General features: G+C 38.7%; 1 protein-coding gene and 1 long non-coding RNA gene across 2 annotated transcripts in view; one reads left to right on the top strand and one right to left on the bottom strand.

Annotated features, from left to right (window-relative positions):
- The first annotated feature begins 5,127 nt into the window (after positions 1-5,127).
- Positions 5,128-5,931, top strand: LOC123855552 (protein FAM187B-like). Its single transcript, XM_045891276.1, has one exon. It carries the CDS (start codon positions 5,128-5,130, stop codon positions 5,842-5,844), a length of 717 nt encoding a protein of 238 aa, XP_045747232.1. The 3' UTR covers positions 5,845-5,931.
- Positions 5,932-8,959: 3,028 nt separating this feature from the next.
- The window catches only part of LOC123855554 (uncharacterized), a 28,993-nt gene continuing 22,309 nt past the window's right edge, over positions 8,960-15,643 (bottom strand). The window contains exon 4 of the long non-coding RNA XR_006793557.3: positions 8,960-14,237. This is a non-coding gene — a long non-coding RNA (uncharacterized LOC123855554). The remainder of the gene's footprint in view (positions 14,238-15,643) is intronic.

The following is a 15,643-nucleotide window of genomic DNA, read 5'->3' as shown; positions in this document are numbered from 1 at the left end:
CCTTAAGGTATAAAGTCAGGTTACTAATTTAAGATTTTTTTAAAATACAGGCATTAAAAGCTATAAATTTCTCTCTAAGCAGTGCTTTTGCTGCATCCCACAAGTTTGGTATATTGCATTTTCATTTATCTCTAAGTATTTTCTAATTTTCCTTGTGATTTTTTTGACTTATTGTTTAAGAGTGTTTCATTTCCACAGTTGTAAATTTTCTATTTTTCCTTCTGTTATTATTGATTTCTTACTTAATCCCATTGTGATCAGAGAAGATAGTTTGTATGATATCTATTTTTTAAATCTACTGAGACTTAGTTGGTGGCCTAACACATGGTATATCCTGGAAAATGTCTCATGTGCACTTAAATTTTGTTGTTGGGTAGAGTGTTCTGAATATGTCTGTCAGGGCTAGTTGATTTATTGTGTTGTTCAAGTCTTTCATTTCCTTACTTATTACCTGTTTGTTCTAGCCATTATTGAAAGTGGAATATTGAAGTCTCCAACTATTATTGTAGAACTATTTATTTCTCTGTGCAATTCTATCCACATTTGCTTCATATTTTGAGGGTCTGTTATTAGGTATATAAATGTATTGGGTATAGCTTCTTGCTGTGTTGAAACTTTTATTAATAAATGCTGCCCTTCTTTGTCTCTTGAAACCTATTTCAATTTAAAGTCTGTTTTGTCTCATATAAGCATAGCCATTCCAACTCTCTTTGGTTACTGTTTTTTCTGTCCTCTCACTTTCAACTTATTTGTGTCTTTGAATCTAAAGTGAGTCTCTTGTAGACAGCCTATAGTTGGATCAACTTTTCTTTATCTATTCTATCAATCTCTTGTCTTTTGATTTAAAGAAATTACTGATAAGGAGGGACTTATTTTTGCCACTTTGCTATTTATTTTTTGTATGCCTTATAACTTTTTTTGGCCCCTCATTTACTCCATTACTGCCTTCTTTTATGTTTAGTTAATGTTTTTATTTTATTCTCTTTAAGATTTTATTTATCTGACAGAGAGTGAGCACAAGCAGGGGGAGCAGCAGGCAGAGGGAGAAGCAGGCTCCCTGCTGAGCAGGGAGCCCGATACGGGGCTCCATCCCAGGACCCTGGGATTTTGACCTGAGCTGAAGGCAGACGCTTAACCGACTGAGCCACCCAGGCGTCCCTAGTTAATGTTTCTATAATAAAATGTTTTTATTCCCTTCTCATTTCCTATTGTATATATTCTATGGTGATTTTCTTTGTGGTAACCCTGGGAATTACATTACACATAAAACCCCCTAAAGTTATTACACTTGAATTTGAATTTATACCAGCTTAATGTCTGTATCATATAAAAACTGCTCCTGTTTATCTCTATCACCTCCTTTCTGTTATTGGTGTCTCAAATTACATCTTTATACACTATTTTCCCAATAGCAAAGATTAATAATTATTTTTATGGATTTTCTTATAAGTCATGTAGACAATTAAAAGTTAATTAAAAAAAAAAGACAATTAAAAGAATTTAATACAATAATACTAGCTTTTATAATTGTCCATGTATTTACCTCTGCTGGAGATCTTTATTTCTTCCTATGGCTTCTGATTACTGTCAAACATCCTTTCATTCCTATCGGGAGGGCTCCCTTCATCATTTCTTTCAGGGCTGGTCTAGTGGCAACAAACTCTCAGCTTTTGCTTATCTGGGCATGTTTAATTTTCCCCTTATTGTTGAAGGACGCTTTTGCTAGTTATAGAATTCCTGGTTGAATTTTTTTTTTTTCTTTCAGCACCTTGAAAATTTCAACCTGTTGCCTTCAGGCCTCCAGGGTTTCTGACGAGGAATCAGCTGAAACCCTTATTGGGGATCCCTTTATGTGACAAGTTGCTTCTCTCCCTGCTTTCAAGTTTGTCTCTTTCTTTTTGGCTTTAACCAGTTTGATTACAATATGTCTTGGTGTGGATCTTTTGGGGTTAATGCTATTGAAGTTCAGTGAGCTTCTATGATTTGTAGATTCGTGCATTTCATAAAATTTGAGCGGTCTCTGGCTGATATTTCTTCAAATGTAATTTTGTAGCAGCTTTCTCTCTCTCTTCTTCTGGGACTCTAACAATATGTATGTTGGTCTGCATGATCATGTTCCATAGGTCCCTTAAGTTCTGTTCACTCTTCTTCAATCTTTTTTCCTTCTGTTCCTCAAACTCAGTACTTTCAGTTATCCTATCTTCAAGTTCACTGATTGTGTCTTCTGCCTCCTCACGTCTGTTCAGAACCCCTTGAATGAATTTTTCATCTCAGTAATTGTATTTTTCAGCTCCGGGATTTCTTTTTGTTTTTTTTTATATTTCCTGTGTCTCTAGTGATATTTTCATTCTGTTCATACATCATTTTCCTGTCTTTCACCATGTCTTCTCAAGCTCCTTGAACATTTTAAGACCATTGTTTAAATCTTTGTCTAGTATGTCTACCACCTGGGCTTCCTTGGGGATATTTTTTTTCCTTTGAATGGGCTATGCTTTTCTGTTTCTTTATACCTTATGATTTTTTTGTTGAAAACAGACATTTGAATCTTATAATGTGGTAACTCTGGAAATCATATCCCCCCACTCCCCAGGGCTTGCTAGCAATTGTTGTTGTTGTAGGGTGTCTCTATGCTGGGGATCAACCTAAGGGGAAAGCTTAGGGTCATCTCAGATCTCTTCTGAGTTTGCATTTTTCCCTGGGCTTCTGCAATGACTTTCTAGGTTCCCCTACCTTATGTATGTATTGTTGCTTACAAATGTCCTAATCCCTAAATGTCTGGCTTCCAAAAGGGAGAAAACCCAGAGGCTGTCCCTTTAAATCTCCTGGAAGCTGCTTCAGCCAGTGAGGGTCAAAACAATGGTGGTCTGCTTCTGTGTCTGCACTTTTGTGATCAGAAGTAGTAATCTGCAACCAGAATATAAAACCCTAATATTTAGAGAACAAGGTCCTTATTGTGCATTCTCCAATAACAACACTGGCTGAGCACTTTATTTGCAAAATCTCATCAAATCTTCATAAGTGCCCTTTTTAGCCAGAACCATTAAAATCCCTATTTTGAAAATGAGGAAACAGGTTCCCAAAGAGAAAGCCATTTGATCAGGCTTCCATTGCAGAAATAGATTTCATTGCAGTTCTTTAAATGTGTGAGAAAGAGAAAAAGCAGCCTCTGATGGCTGGGAGCTGACCTGACACTAATAACAGTGTTGGTGTTACTAGAAGCTGACCTAGAACTCACAGCTAGATCATGTTATGCTGTTGAACATAAACAATTCCACAGAACACCAACATCACACAAAGCCTCTCTGTGACTATGGTGAACCAAGACAAAAATGAGATCAATCTATAATCATGTCTGAAAAGACAAAACAGAACATTGTCCAAGCCACAAAATACCAAATGTCCCCTCCCAGGTCATATGAGCGACTACTACTCTAGCTTCGCTGCATTCTTCTCAGCTTCTAGGTAATATGGAATTACTCTCACCAAATAAGCATTCTCTTCTACATCTCTCCTGTATACAAAGCCCTGATTTTGTTTGTCTTAGATGACTTCTGTAGTCAGAGAAGGTTATACTTCCCCAGTCCTAGAGAACACATTCTGATTGTTAAGCCAATCATGGAAATTCTGTTGTCTCTCAGGGATTGGTTTGGGTCTGCCCATGGGACCTAATCCTGGCCAATGAAACCTTAGGAGAACTGATGGGATGATTTTGGAAATGATTTCAACTTTATGATATAAAAGAACACTCCTTGTAGTAAACATCAACTGCGGTAATCATTACTGATTTCCTTTTGCCAAGTGTTTCCTGGGCATAGTAGAATTCCATTTCTTTTGTTGGGTTGATGGATTGGTGGTGCCATGTAACTTTGTGGCCAGTGGTTTGTGAGCAAGCGACAGGTGTCATTTAAGGCCAGAGCATTTAATTGTAGACATGAAATCCTCTCTTTCTTCCTCCTCTGGCATGAAACTAGAAATGTGTGAGATGGCTTTCCATTATCCTGGGTCTCTGAGTGATTATAATGCCAACCCACAATGGACATGGAGCTTGAGTGAGAAGTAAACCTTTGTTTTTGTAGGTCATTGAGATTTGGAGTAAGTTTACTATAGAAGCAAATAGCCTATCTTGAGTGATACAGAAATCAGTATCAGGAGTGAGGTGCTGCTGTAACCAAAAATAAAAATGTATGGCATTGGCTTTGACGCAGGGCAAAGGGAACAAGGAAATTTATTTGAAAGCAGCAGGATGGAGACTGTTGCCTGAGATACTTTTAAAGGCAGATAATATACTTCATGAACTTGCAGCTTTAGGGGAAGCAGTTGGAATACAGAAGAGTAGGAGTGAAAATTCATTAAAGTTGGCCAAAAATTGGGAAGGCCTTTGAGAGACAAAATCCAGTTAGCACTCAGATTCTGCCAAGGATAAAATCAAGGGTACAGCCCTAATTAAATCATTATTAACCATTGTTAAAATCTCTGAATGAATTAAAATGCTCCCAGAAAATCCTTAAGATACTCCCAGGTAGGCAAAAGGGCTCAGTGAAAGAGAGATGAAGAATATGGCTCTCCATATCTCCTGATATGGTGCCTCTGTCATGACAGAGAGAGAGAGAGAGAGACAGGGAGGGAGACTGATGGGGAACACCTTGAACAGAACTGTGGATGTGGGTTTTTGGCAAGTGGAGTTGGCTGGAGGCTTATAAGAATCCTTAGGTCCCAAACTTTGGAAGACAGGGAAAAGGCTGAGAACACTGCTCATGTGGGAAGGAGGGCACATCTTTCAATGCCACCTCAGATGCAGCCAAGGTTAATGATGGAAAAAGAGACATCTCTCTGGAGAGTGGAGACATGAGCCACAGGGAACAAAGATTTAGAAAACACCCGCAGCCCACCTCAGTGAGCTGATCTGGTGCTATCTAATTAAGCAGTCCTTCCCAGTTACGAGACAGGAGGACCTTGCAGTATTTCCTCAGTGGATTGTAGAAATGGTGCAGGCCAGTGATTTCTGTGTACTCCAGAACGTGCAGCAGGCCCAGGTTTCATTCCACTTGGGGCTGATGCCTGAGTTCTGTGGGTGACTTCATAATGCCCAGGATAGTTCCCAGCATCCTTTTGTAGTCTCGGGCTACCATGTTGGCCCCCCTTTGGCTGCTTAGCCTTTCTCTCCCCACTCTGTGGGCCCAGATATTAATCAGGTGTTCCTATAAGAGTCTCTGCCAGCAGGCCCTAGTCTCGGGCAATGATGTTGTCCTGCAGTGTGACTATCCCAAATCACTCTGGTACTTCTCTTCCATTCTGGGGGAAGATCCCTTCCTGCTCTCCTCGATGCCTAACATAAAGAAACTGCCTGGAGGCAGCCTTCAACTGACCAACCCTCAGCCATCCCAGACAGGCCTCTATCACTGCCAGGACAGTGACAATGCCCTTGTGGTAGAGTATGAGATTGATTTCCAAGATGTCAGCACCCTGCATATTACACACAAAGGCCTGGGCCAAAAGCCCCTGCAGAATGAGACCCTGAGTCTGGGTGGCCATGTACTCATCTTCACCCAGTGGGAGCCCTGGCAGGACTGTAACCGCTGTGGGGAGCCGGGGGAGCGGAAGCGCCTGGGCTACTGCTACGTTGAGGAGCCCCTGGAAAAAGCCATGCCCTGTTGGCTCTATCTGAGAACGGAGAAGGCACACTCCACCCGTCTGCGGCCTGAACTGCAGGTGGAAGCCTGCCTTGTACCCTGCGAGCACGTCAAGGAAACCAACCAGCCATACTTCATCTTTGACATTTATCAGTTGGGCAAGATGACCGACACCATGTGGCTTACCTGCCCCTTGGCCTCCATCTACAGGTGACTGGACCAGGGCATCAGCCCTGCCTTTGATCCTCGCCTAGGCTTTGTTTCCTATGCCCACGTGAGGCAGGGGTTTGCCTTCCAGTGGGAACGCAGGCTCTGTCTCCCAGCCTGTAAGCCTTCATGGTCAGTCTAGGAGGGGGTCTCTTCACTGGCTTGTTCAGATGTTTATTCAGTAGGAACTTCTTCTGCTCCTTCCCAAGCCAGACCCCCGGGCAGGTGATGCTGGGGACACAGTGGTGACCAAAAGGGTTGGCTGTTTGTATATATATTTTGGAGTCAGCTTGTAGTTTCCATCCCCCCACCAAATCCTATTTTTTAATAAATTGGGACTTCATTGAACCTAAAGATAAATTTGGGTAGAATCAATATATTATAATATTCAGACTTCCAATCCATGAACATCATAAATATTCCTATTATTTAGGCTTTGTTTAATTTCTCCCCGTAATGTATAGTTATTAATATAGAGATGTTACATATATTTTATTATGTTTATTCTTAAATACTTCATTTGTCATGCCATTACACATTGTGTTTTCTTTTATGGATTTTTAAAAAAAGATTTTATTTATTTATTTATTTATTTATTTATTTATTTGACAGAGAGAGAGAGATAGCAAGAGCAGGAACACAAGCAGGGGGAGTGGCAGAGGGAAAAGCAGGCTTCCCGCCGAGCAGGGAGCCCGATGCAGGGCTCGATCCCAGGACCCTGGGATCATGACCTGAGCCAAAGGCAGATGCTTAATGACTGAGCCACCCAGGCACCTCTTCTTTTATGGATTTATAATGCATGATTTAATAAGTTGGTACATGAAATAAAATAATCCAAGGTTGTAGAGAGTGTTTTGACTATTGACAAAATTTTAATATACCTGATATTAAAATCTGATTCAAGTCACAGATATATATTATAAATATGACACACAATATACATTATATATATTATTATAATATATTATATTATTATACATTATTAAATATATTATGTTGTACACATGAAACTAATATAATCTTATATTTCAATTATACATCCCCACCATATACAGAGAGAATGTCATAGTTGAAATATGACATTATATTAGTTTCAGGTGTACAACGTAATGATTCAAGATTTCTATACACTGTGAAATAATCACCACAATAAGTCTAATTACCATCCATCTCCGTACAAAATCACAAAAATTTTTTTCTTGTCATAAGAACTTTTAAGATTTACTCTCTTAAAAACTTTCAAATATGTAATAAAATATTATTGACCTCTGTCACCATTTGTCCATTACATCTCCATGTGCATTACATCTCCATTTATTTATTTTATAACAAACTTATAAGTTTGTAACTCTTGACTCCCTTCACCCATTCCACCCACCCCTCAACCTTCCTCTCCTCTGGCAACCAACAATCTGTTCTTCGTATCTATTTTGTTTGTTCATTTGTTTAGTTTTTTAGATCCCATGTGTAAGTGGCATCGTATGGTATTTGTCTTTCTGTCTGATTTATTTCACTTAGCATAATGCCGTCAAGGTCTACCCATAGTGTCGCAAATGGCAAGATTTCATTCTTTTTTAATGGCTGATAGTAGTCTGCTGTGCATATATACTATGTCTTCTTTATCCATTCATCCATTGATGGGCATTTAGGGTGTTTCTGTATCTTGGCCATTGTAAATAATGCTGCAGTGACCATAAGGATACATATATCTTTTCAAATTAGTGTTTTCATTTTCTTCAGATAAGTTCCCAGTGGTGGAAATGCTGGATCATATGGTTGTTCTATTTTTAATTTTTTTTTAAAGATTTTATTTATTTATTTGAGAGAGAGAGACTGAGAGAGAGAGAGAGAGCATGAAAGGGGGGAGGGTTGGAGGGAGAAGCAGACTCCCTGCCGAGCAGGGAGCCCGATGCGGGACTCGATCCAGGGACTCCAGGATCATGACCCGAGCCGAAGGCAGTCGCTTAACCAACTGAGCCACCCAGGCGCCCTATTTTTAATTTTTTGATGAACCTTCATACTGTTTTCCATCGTGGTTGTACCAGTTTACATTCTCACCAACAGTGCACAAGGGTTGCTTTTTCTCCACATTCTCATCAACACTTATTTCTTATCTTTTAAATAATAACCATTCTAACAGATGTAATGTGATATCTCATTGTGGGTTTGATTGGAATTTCCCTGATGATAGTGATGTTGAGCCTGTGCATGTTCATGTGCCTGTTAGCCAGATGTATGTTTTCTTTGGAAAAATGTCTGTTCAGATGCTCTGTCCATTTTTAAGTTGGATTATTTGGCATTTTTTGTTTTTGTTTTTGGTATTGAGTTGTATAAGTTCTTTATATATTTTGGATATTAACCCCTTATCCAAAAAAGAGTTTTCAAATATTTGCTCCCATTCATTAGGTTGCCTTTTCATCTCGTTGATGGTTTTCTTTGCTGTGCAGAGCATTTTAGCTTAATAGCCACTTGTTTATTTTTACTTTCGTTGCCTTTGCTTTTGGAGTCAAATCCAAAGATTTGTTACCAAGACCAATGTCAAAGAAGTAACTGCCTATATTTTCTGTTAGGAGTTTTATGGTTTCAGGTCTTTATTTAAGTCTTTAATCCATTTGAGTTCATTTTTGTGTATGGTGTAACATAGGGGTCTAGCTTCATTCTTTTGCATGTAGCTGTCCACAGTTTTTTCCAACACCATTTGTTAAAGAGATTGTTCTTTCCTCATTGTATATTCTTTTTTTTAAGTTTTTTTTTATTTTGATGAAGTCCAGTTTATCAGCTTCTCCCCCCCTTTTTTTTAAGATTTTATTTATTTATTTGACAGAGAGAGAGAGCACAAGCAGAGGGAGCTGCAGGCAGTGGGAGAGGGAGAAGCAGGCTCCCCACCGAGCAAGAAGCCCAATGAGGGACTCGATCCCAGGACCCTGGGACCATGACCCAAGCCAAAGGCAAATGTCTAACTGACTGAGTCATCCAGGCGCCCTTCCTTATTGCATATTCTTGATTCTTTATCATAAATTAATTAACCATATACACGTGAGTTTATTTCTGGGCTCTCTGTTTGTTCTGTTGATCTATGTGTCTATTTTTATGCCAATACCACACTATTTTGATTACTATAGCTGTGTAATATAGTTTGAAATCAGGGAGTGTGATGCCTCCAGCTTTGTTCTTTCTCAAGATTGCTTTGGTTATTTGGGGTCTTTGGGGTTCCACACAAATTTTAGAATTATTTGTCCTATTTCTGTAAAAAATGCCATTGGAATTTTAATAGGGATTGCCTTGAATCTATAGATTGCTTTGGGTAATATGGACATTTTAGGAATATTAATTCTTCCAATCCATGAGCACAGAATATCTATTTATTGGTGTCTCCTTCAGTGACTTATAATTTTCAGTGTACAAGTTTTTCACCTCCTGGGTTAAATTTATTCCTAGATATTTTATTCTTTTTGATGCAAATGTAAATACGGTCATTGTCTTAATTTCGCTAATAATAGATAATGTATAGAAAGGCAACTGATTTTTGTACATTGATTTTGTATCCTACAACTTCACTGGATTTGTTTATTTTAGCAGTTTTTTGGTGGAGTACTTAGGGTTTTCTATATATAAAACATATTATCCACAAGTAGTGATGGTTTTACTTCTTCCTTTCCAAGTTGGATGTCTTACTTCTTTTTTCTTGTCTAATTGCTTTGTCTAGGATTTCCAATACTGTGTTGAATAAAAGTGGTGAGAGTGGGCATCTTTGCCTTGTTCCTGATCTTAGAGGGAAAGCTTTCAGCTTTTCACCATTGAGTATGATGTTAACTGTGGGCTTGTCATATATGGTCTTTGTTATGTTGAGGTACATTCCCTCTATACACACTTTGAGAATTTTTGTTATAAATGGTTGTTGAATTTTGTCAAATGCTTTTTCTGTATCTACTGAGATAATCATATGACTTTTATCCTTCATTTTGTTAATGTGGTGTATTGCATTGGTTGATTTGTGGATGTTGAATCATCTTTGCATCCCTAGGATAGATCTCATTCGATCATGATTTATGATCCTTTTAATGTATTGCTGAATTTGTCAGGGATTTTTGCACCTGTGTCCATCAGATTAGCCTGTAATTAATTTTCTTCTGTTCTTTCTTTCTTCTTTCCTTCCTTCCTTCCTTCCTTCCTTCCTTCCTTCCTTCCTTTCTTTCTCTTTCTCCCCTTCCTTCCTTCCTTTCTTCTTCCCTTCCCTTCTCTTCTCCTTCTCCTCCATCCTCTTCCTCCTCCCTCTCCTTCTCCCTCCTCTCCTTCTTCTCCTAAAAATAAGTTTGAAAGCATTTCTTACTCTACAATTTTTTGCAAGAGTTTGAGAAAGATAAGTATTAAATCTTCTTTGAATGTTTGGTGGAATTCACCAGTGAAACTGTCTGGTCCTAGACTTTTGTTTTTTTGGAGGTTTTAGATTACTGATTCAATCTCCATACTAGTAATCAGTCTTTTTGGATTTTCTGTTTCTTTATGATCCAGTCTTGGAAGATTTTATATTTCTAGAAGTTTATCTGTTTTTTCTTGGTTGTCCAATTTGTTGGCATATAATTGTTCACAATAGTCTCTTATGATCCTTTATATATAAATTTTAAAGATTTATTCATTTATTTTAGAGAGATAGAGTGTGCACAGGTGGGAGGGGCAGAGGGGGAGGGGCAGAGAATCTCCAGCAGACTCCACACTGGGTGTGGAGCACCATGTGGGGCTCAGTCTCACAACCCTGAGGTCATTACCTGAGCCAAAACCAAGAGTCAGACGCTTAACTGACTATACCACCCAGGCGCCCTGTGATCCTCTATATTTTTGTGGTATCAGTTGTAACTTCTCCTCTTACATTTCTGATTTTATTTATTTGAGCCCTTTCACTTTTTTTTAGTGAGTCTAGCTAAAGGTTTGTCAGTTTTGTTTATCTTTTCAAAGAACCAACACTTAATTATGTTGATCTTTTCCACTGTCTTTTGAGTTTCCATTTCATTTTTTTCTGCCCTGAACTTTATTAGTTCCTTCCTTCTACTAACTTTGGGTTTCATTTGTTCTTCTTTTTCAGTTTCTTTAGGTGTAAAGTTAGATTGCTTATTTGAGATTTTTCTTTTTTCTTGAGGTAGACTTGTATCGCTATGAACTTCCCTCTTAGAACTGCTTTTTCTATATCCCATAGATTTTGGTATGTTGTATTTCCATTTTCATTTGTCTCAAGGTGTTTTTGATTTCTCCTTTCATTTCTTCATGGACACGTTGATTGTTCAGGAGCATGTTATTTAATCTCTACATATTTGTGATTTTTTTTCCAGTTTTCTTCTTGTAATCGATTTCTAGTTTCATACTATTGTAGTTGGAAAAGTTGCCTGATATGATTTCAGTCCTCTTTAATTTATTGAGACTTGTTTTGTGGCCTAACATTTAATCTATCCTAGGGAATGTTCTGTGTGCACTTAAGAAGAATGTGTATTCTACTGCTTTGGATGGAATGTTCTGTTATGTATCGATTAAGTCCATATTGTCTAATGTGTCATTTAATGCTGATGTTTCCTTATTGATTTTCTGTCTGGATGATCAATCCATTGATGTAAGTAGCATATTAAAGTCCCCTACTATTGTTTTACTGTCAGTTTCTCCCTGTTAATATTTGCTTTACATATTTAGATGCTCCTATATTGAGGGCATTAATATTTACAGATGTTATATCTTGTTGTATTGAACTCTTTATCATTATGTAATGCCCATCTTTCTCTTTTATTGCAGTCTTTTTAAAAAAATATTTTATTTATTTGAGAGAGAGAAAGCACAAACATGGGGGTGGGGAGAGGGAGAGGGAGAAGCAGACTTCCCACTGAGCAGGGAGCCCAGCACAGTGCTCTATCCTAGGACCTTGGGATCATGAGCCACCCAGGTGTCCCAGTCTTTATTTTAAAATCTATTTTGTTAGGCGCCTGGGTGGCTCAGTCGATAAGCGTCTGCCTTCGGCTCAGGTCATGATCCCAGGGTCCTGGGATCGAGCCCCGCATCGGGCTCCCTGCTCCGTGGGGAGTCTGCTTCTCCCTCCCCCACTCCCCCTGCTTGTGTTCCCTCTCTTGCTGTCTCTCTCTCTCTGTCAAATAAATAAATAAATAAATCTTTAAAAATAAATAAATAAATAAATAAAATTTATTTTGTCTGATATAAGTAAGCTACCAGCCCTTTGTTTGTTTATTTTCATTTGCATGAAACATCTTTTTTTATTCCCTCACTTTCAGTTTGTGTGTAACTTTACATCTGAAGTGAGTCTCTTATAGGCAGCATATAAATGGGTCTGGGTTTTTTTCTTTTTTTAAATCCATGCAGCCACTCTATGTCTTTTTTTCTTTTTTAGAGACATAGAGAGAGAGAGCAGGGGAGGGCAGAAGGTGAGGGAGAGAGAATCTTAAGCAGGCTCCACTCCCAGTGCAGAGCCCAACACAGGGTTTGATCTCACAACCCTGAGATCATGACCTGAGCTGAAATCAAGAGTCGGATGCTTCACTGACTGAGCCACTCAGGCACCCTTATGTCTTGTGACTGGAGAATTTAGTCCACTTAATGATTTAAAGTAATTATTGATAGGTATATATTTATTCCCATTTTGTTAATTGTTTTCTGGCTGTTTTGTAGTTCCTCTCTGTTTCTTTATTCTTCTCTTGCTCTCTTCCCTTGTGGTTTGATTACTTTCTTTAGTGTTATGGTTAGATTCCTTTCTCATCTTTTGTGTATCTAGTATATGGTTTTTGCTTTGTGGTTACCATGAACTTCACATATAATGGCTTATATATGTAATAGTCTATTTTAAGGTGACAGCAAGATAAGTTGAACACATTCTTTTTTTTTTTTTTTTTCCGATTTATTTATTTATTTGAGAGAGAGAGAACATGGAGAGAGAGGGAGAAGCAGACTCCCTGCTGAGCAGGGAGCCCAATGCAGGATTCGATCCCAGGATGCTGGGATCATGACCTGAGCAGAAGGCAGATGCTTAACTGACTGAGCCACCTAGGGGCCCCAGTTGAACACATTCTAAAACTCTGCATTTTTACTTCCATTTTATGTTTCTGACATCACATTCTACATCTTTTTATTTTTGTGTATCCCTTAACTAATTATTATGAGTATAGTTATTTTTGCTAATTTTGCCTTTTAACCTTCATACTAGTTTTGTGATTAATCCACTACCTTTACTATATATTTATCTTTACCAGTGAGATTTTTACTTTCATTCACTTCTTGTTACTAATTAGTGCCCTTTCTTTTCAGCATAAGGAAGTTCTTTTAACATTTCTCATAAGGCTGGTTTAGTGGCAATGAACTTCTTTAACTTCTGCTTGTCTGGAAAACTTGTTTCTCTCTTCAGTTCTAAATGATAACCTTTCTAGGTAGAGTATTCTTGGTTGGAAGTTTTTTCATTTCAGCATTTTGAATATATTTTTCCACTCCCTTCTGTCCTGCAACATTTCTGCTGAAAAATCTGCTGATAGTCTTATGGGGGGGGTCCCCTTGTATGAAACAAGTTGTTTTTCTCTCACTGCTTTTAAGATTCTCTCTTTATTCTTAACTTTTGACATTGTAGTTATAAATGTGCTTGGTGTGGATCTCTTTGGGTTCATCTTTTTTTTTTTTTTTTTTTGGAACTCTCTGGGATTCCTGGATCTGGATGTATGTTTAGGGAAGTTTTCAGCCATTATTTCTTCAAATAAGTGTTCTCCCTTCTCTTTCTCTCTTCTCCGTCTGAGACTCCTATAATGTGAATGTTATTCTGTTTTATATTGTCCTATAGGTCCCTTAAGCTATCTTTACTTTTTGAAATTCTTTTGTTTTTCCTTTTTGCTGCTCTGTGTGTGAGTTCCACTGCCCTGTCTTCCAGATCACTGATCTTTTCTTCTGTTTTATCTAGTCTGCTGTTGAACCTTTCTGCCCCTGTAGTGTATTTTCAGCTCAGTTATTGTTTACACTTCTCTGGCTTCTGTTTGGTACTTTCTTAGATTTTATTAATTAATTTTTTTTGGTTGAAGTTCTCACTGTGTTCATCCATTCTTCTCCTGAGTGTCTTTATGACCATTACTTTGAACTCTTACTCTATCAGGTAAATTAATTATCTCTATTTTTTTTTCTGAAGTTTTATCTTGTTCCTTCATTTGGAACAAACTCTTCTGTTTCCTCATCTTGCTCAACTATCTATGTTTGTTCCTATGTATTAGGTGAAACAGTTACCTCTCCCAGTCTTGAAGGAATGACCTTGTGTAGGAGATGAACCTTTATCATTCAACCTTGTCCTAGTTCTTGGTTTTCTCTTATACCTTTGTGATTGTCCAAGCAGCCTGACTTATTCTCAATAGGTCCCGGTTGTTGAGGGTGTGCCAAGACCTGTCAGAGTTTCAAAGGAAAGAATCTCAGTCAGCACCTAGTTTTTGGCTGATTGGAAACCAGACCCTCTGGCAGCAGCTTTCAAGTAATGCAAATTTATATAGTCCTATGGTACTGCAATTGTAAACCCTGCTGACCTCTAGACTAAGTGATCTACAGGTGTCCCTTGTGTGAGAGTAGTGAAAATCGGAGCTCCTGGTGAGTATATAAGCTCCTTTCTTGGAGGTAACAGTAAACTGTACTGAGACCAAGGGAGAGCACATAGTTGGTGTCCCTTGGCCTACATTCCCTGAGAACTCCTTCATAACCTCTAGATGTGTGGCAAACTAGAAGCCTGGCCCTCAGGCTAAAACTCTAGGATGAGTAAATAGGTCTTTTTCACAGGAAGACTGCGATGTGTTTGCTGTCTGGGGAGTGCCCTGGGGATAGTAGCCTGCCAAGAAGTGTCTCTCCAATTGTTTCAGTCCCATGGGACCCGGAAAAACAAACTCTCACACACACAGAAATATATATTTTTGTGTATCCCTTAACTAATTAAGGGATCCCCCCAACCAGCCACCAGAACCAGGCAATCAAGGGGAATCCCCTGTGTCAACTGTGTGTACCTGCTAGCTTTCATGGGGCAGGGGGAGAGCACAGGACTGGGTGCACCCATCAGCTTTGGCAGGGTTGCAGGTGAGGGCAGGGCTGGGACACATGCCTGTTAGCACTGGAGGGGCAGCTAGAGAGACAAATTGTATCTTTTAAATTTTATCTTCTAATTGTTTGTTGTTGGTCTATAAATATATATTTGGTATTTGGATTTTTTTTTTTAAAGATCTTATTTATTTATTTGTCAGAGAGAGAGAGCACACAAGCAGGGGGAGTGGCAGGCAGAGGGAGAAGCAGGCTCCCTGCTGAGCAAGGAGCCCAATGCAGGACTCCATCCCAGGACCCTGGGATCATGACCTAAGCCAAAGACAGACGCTTAACCAACTGAGCCACCCAGGCGTCCCTGTATTTGGTATTTGTATATGACTTTGTATCAAATTATTTTGTGAAATTCACTTACCTCCAGTAAAATGCTGAGTGGAGAAGCTGATGGCAGACATGCTTATGTTGTTCTTAATATTTCACTAGTAAATATAATACTGCTCGGGCGCCTGGGTGGCTCAGTCGGTTAAGCGGCTGCCTTCGGCTCAGGTCATGATCCCAGGGTCCTGGGATCGAGTCCCGCATCGGGCTCCCTGCTCAGTAGGGAACCTGCTTCTCCCTCTCCCTCTGCCTGCCTCTCTGCCTACTTGTACTCTCTCTCTTTAATAAATAAATAAAAATCTTTAAAATATATATATATATATATAATACTGCTCTAGGTTTTTAATAGAAAAACTATTAGATTAATAAAATTCCCTTTTATTCCTAGTTTT

Source organism: Mirounga angustirostris, unplaced genomic scaffold (genome assembly GCF_029215605.1).
Source record: "Mirounga angustirostris isolate CCGP_5_RB_7025 unplaced genomic scaffold, mMirAng1.0.hap1 SCAF_16, whole genome shotgun sequence".
Taxonomy (NCBI): Eukaryota; Metazoa; Chordata; class Mammalia; order Carnivora; family Phocidae; genus Mirounga; species Mirounga angustirostris.
This window is presented reverse-complemented; position numbering and strand designations above follow the sequence as displayed.

Coding starts and splice junctions, on each gene's coding strand:
- LOC123855552 (XM_045891276.1), top strand. CDS start 5,128: ATGTTGGCCCCCCTTTGGCTGCTTAGCCTTTCTCTCCCCACTCTGTGG.